General features: G+C 40.6%; 1 protein-coding gene across 1 annotated transcript in view; it reads left to right on the top strand.

The window, feature by feature from the left end:
• The window catches only part of LOC101861289 (protein unc-93 homolog A), a gene marked incomplete in the record, with an annotated part of 32,613 nt that overhangs the window by 17,125 nt on the left and 13,032 nt on the right, over positions 1-2,456 (top strand). The window contains 1 exon segment of the mRNA XM_013084001.2: positions 1,029-1,199. Coding sequence (XP_012939455.1) covers positions 1,029-1,199 — 171 coding nt within the window.

Here is a 2,456-nt window from a genome sequence, read left to right as displayed (position 1 = left end):
GTAAAACGAACGAACGCTCTTATTCCCCTGTCACATTGGGCATATTAATTACAGGAATAACATCGGTGCCGCAAACAATCGAGTCAAGTCCGAAAGGGTACTTTTTACGTCAGAGACAACACAAACACACACACACACACACACACACACACACACACACACACACACACACACACACACACACACACACACACACACACACACACACACACACACACAAAAAGTACAATTTCTGACTTTTTACTACTACGTTAGAGACAACACGTGGGTGGTTGGCGGGTGCTCTGGTGTGGTTTGCTTCTTCTTTCCTATCAAACACCTATCGTCCTTATCTCCTCTTCTTCTTTTTTTATGTTTGTTATTCCCATGTAACACCTCTAATCTTCTGGCGCTCATATGACCTTATGCAGTTGCGATTGCCGTAAAACCTCTACTAAAACTAAAAAAGGAGACAACACAAGACAACAAGTTTCTTTTGTGCAGTTCCTATCAAGAGTGATGAAAAGCAAGAAAATTGTACATCTTGGCCATAGCTTTAAACTGAATTTTGGTGATGTTGAAATGTGCATCTTTGGTGTAGCTTTGAGTGAACATTCTCAAACTTTGAACTTTAGCGGGTTGCTTACGTCGCCAACGATAATCCTGTGATGATGGGGGACTCGATGGTTCGTGAGTGGAGAACGGGGGTGGGGTGGGGTGGGGAATTGGGGAGGAGGTAAGGTAACTAAATGGGGCATAATGTTTATTTTATCATTAAAAAGCTTGTCGATACAACCCATCGGCGTCCATCAATGAAGGAATGTAAAATAGAACTCAGTTGTAATTCAAATTAATATACTAATGACATGTCAAGAAACGGTTAACTTTATTGTGATGATGATGATGATGATGATGATGATGATGATGATGATGATGATGATGATGACAGTTATGAATCGTATAGACGATGATTAAGAATATCCTGCCAACGAATTCAAAACAACATTATAAACAATAATAATAATATAGCATAATACTTGTCTCCCCAGGCACCCTGATCCCAGCGGCTATCATCCTTGGCCTGGGAGCTGCACCTCTCTGGTCTGCTAAATGTACCTACCTAACTCAGATCGGGGTCTGGTATGCCAAACTGACCAATCAGGACAAAGACAGCGTCATTAACTCATTCTTTGGATTCTTCTTCTTGTTTTTCCAGAGCTGTAAGTTGACTGAGAACAGCGGAAAATCCATACCGTTAATGTTTTAAAATCTGCTTATTGCTCGAACATTACAAGTGATAATTTACTATAATTTCATTCTGGCGTTAAAGCTTTAGTGTTTTATCCCCTACCCCCTTCTCTCCCCCCACCCCCACCCTCTCTTCCCTCCCCTCTCTCTCTCTCTCTCTCTCTCTCTCTCTCTCTCTCTCTCTCTCTCTCTCTCTCTCTTTCTCTCTCTCTCTCTCTCTCTCTCTCTTTCTGTGTGCGTGTGCGAAGGTGTGTGTGTGTGTGTGTATGTGTGTGTGTGTGTGTGTGTGTGTGTGTGTTTGTGTGTGTGTATATGTGTGTGATTATATTATGTATATCAGATAAAACGTTCATCACCTGTCTCAACGCCGATTTTTCCGTCTTCGGGTCGACCTTTCCCGCCCTCTTAGAGCGTACCTCCGCTAACACCAGGATCATCCAAGTAGGCCTACGGTCTTGAGAACATATAAGGATTGAATACTGTAGTTCTAACATCGCACAAGGATAGAATGCTATAGTTCTAACATCGCACAAGGATAGAATGCTATAGTTCTAACATCGCACAAGGATAGAATGCTATAGTTCTAACATCGCATAAGAAGAGACGACCATGATTGCAATATCACGTGGGTATAAAATGCTATAGTTCTTGGATCGCATATATCTATAATTGTAAGATCACATGGGGATAAAATACTATAATTATGAGATCGCCTGAGAATAAAATCTCATTATTCTTAGATGTCATGTAGGCAGAATCCTACAGTAATGATATCTCTGGTCAGTTCAGTCCTATAGTTTTCAGATCACATGAGAATGGAGGCGAAAAGTTCTAAGATCACAAGGGGATGGAGGCCTATAGTTTTAAAGTTACACGATGTTACTTTCATGTTAAGTTTAGTACCGGTTTTTACTTCCAGTGTTTCTGTTTTGTAAGACATTTTACATATGTGAGGCAGCGTGGTGAAATCAGGCGCTCGTCAAAATAATGAAAGTGAAGACGCTGGCATTTTTCCGCAGGTTTGTGAATTTTTATCGAATTTTGTTTTTAGGCTCAACACCTTTCATGTCAATTAAAGAACACATTTCTGTGTGGAATTACTGAAAAACTTTAATTAAAGGCACAAAAAGGTACATTTCCAGTTTCCAAGAACTTTAAAGCATTGGAAAGTACCAGGCTTTGGCGGCCATTTTCTCCCTTATTATTACCTCTGAAATCAGGTGACCCCA

This window comes from Aplysia californica, unplaced genomic scaffold, assembly GCF_000002075.1.
Source record: "Aplysia californica isolate F4 #8 unplaced genomic scaffold, AplCal3.0 scaffold00267, whole genome shotgun sequence".
NCBI classification, from domain to species: Eukaryota; Metazoa; Mollusca; class Gastropoda; order Aplysiida; family Aplysiidae; genus Aplysia; species Aplysia californica.
Note: the sequence above shows the minus strand (reverse complement) of the source record. Positions and strands in the feature narration are given on the sequence as shown.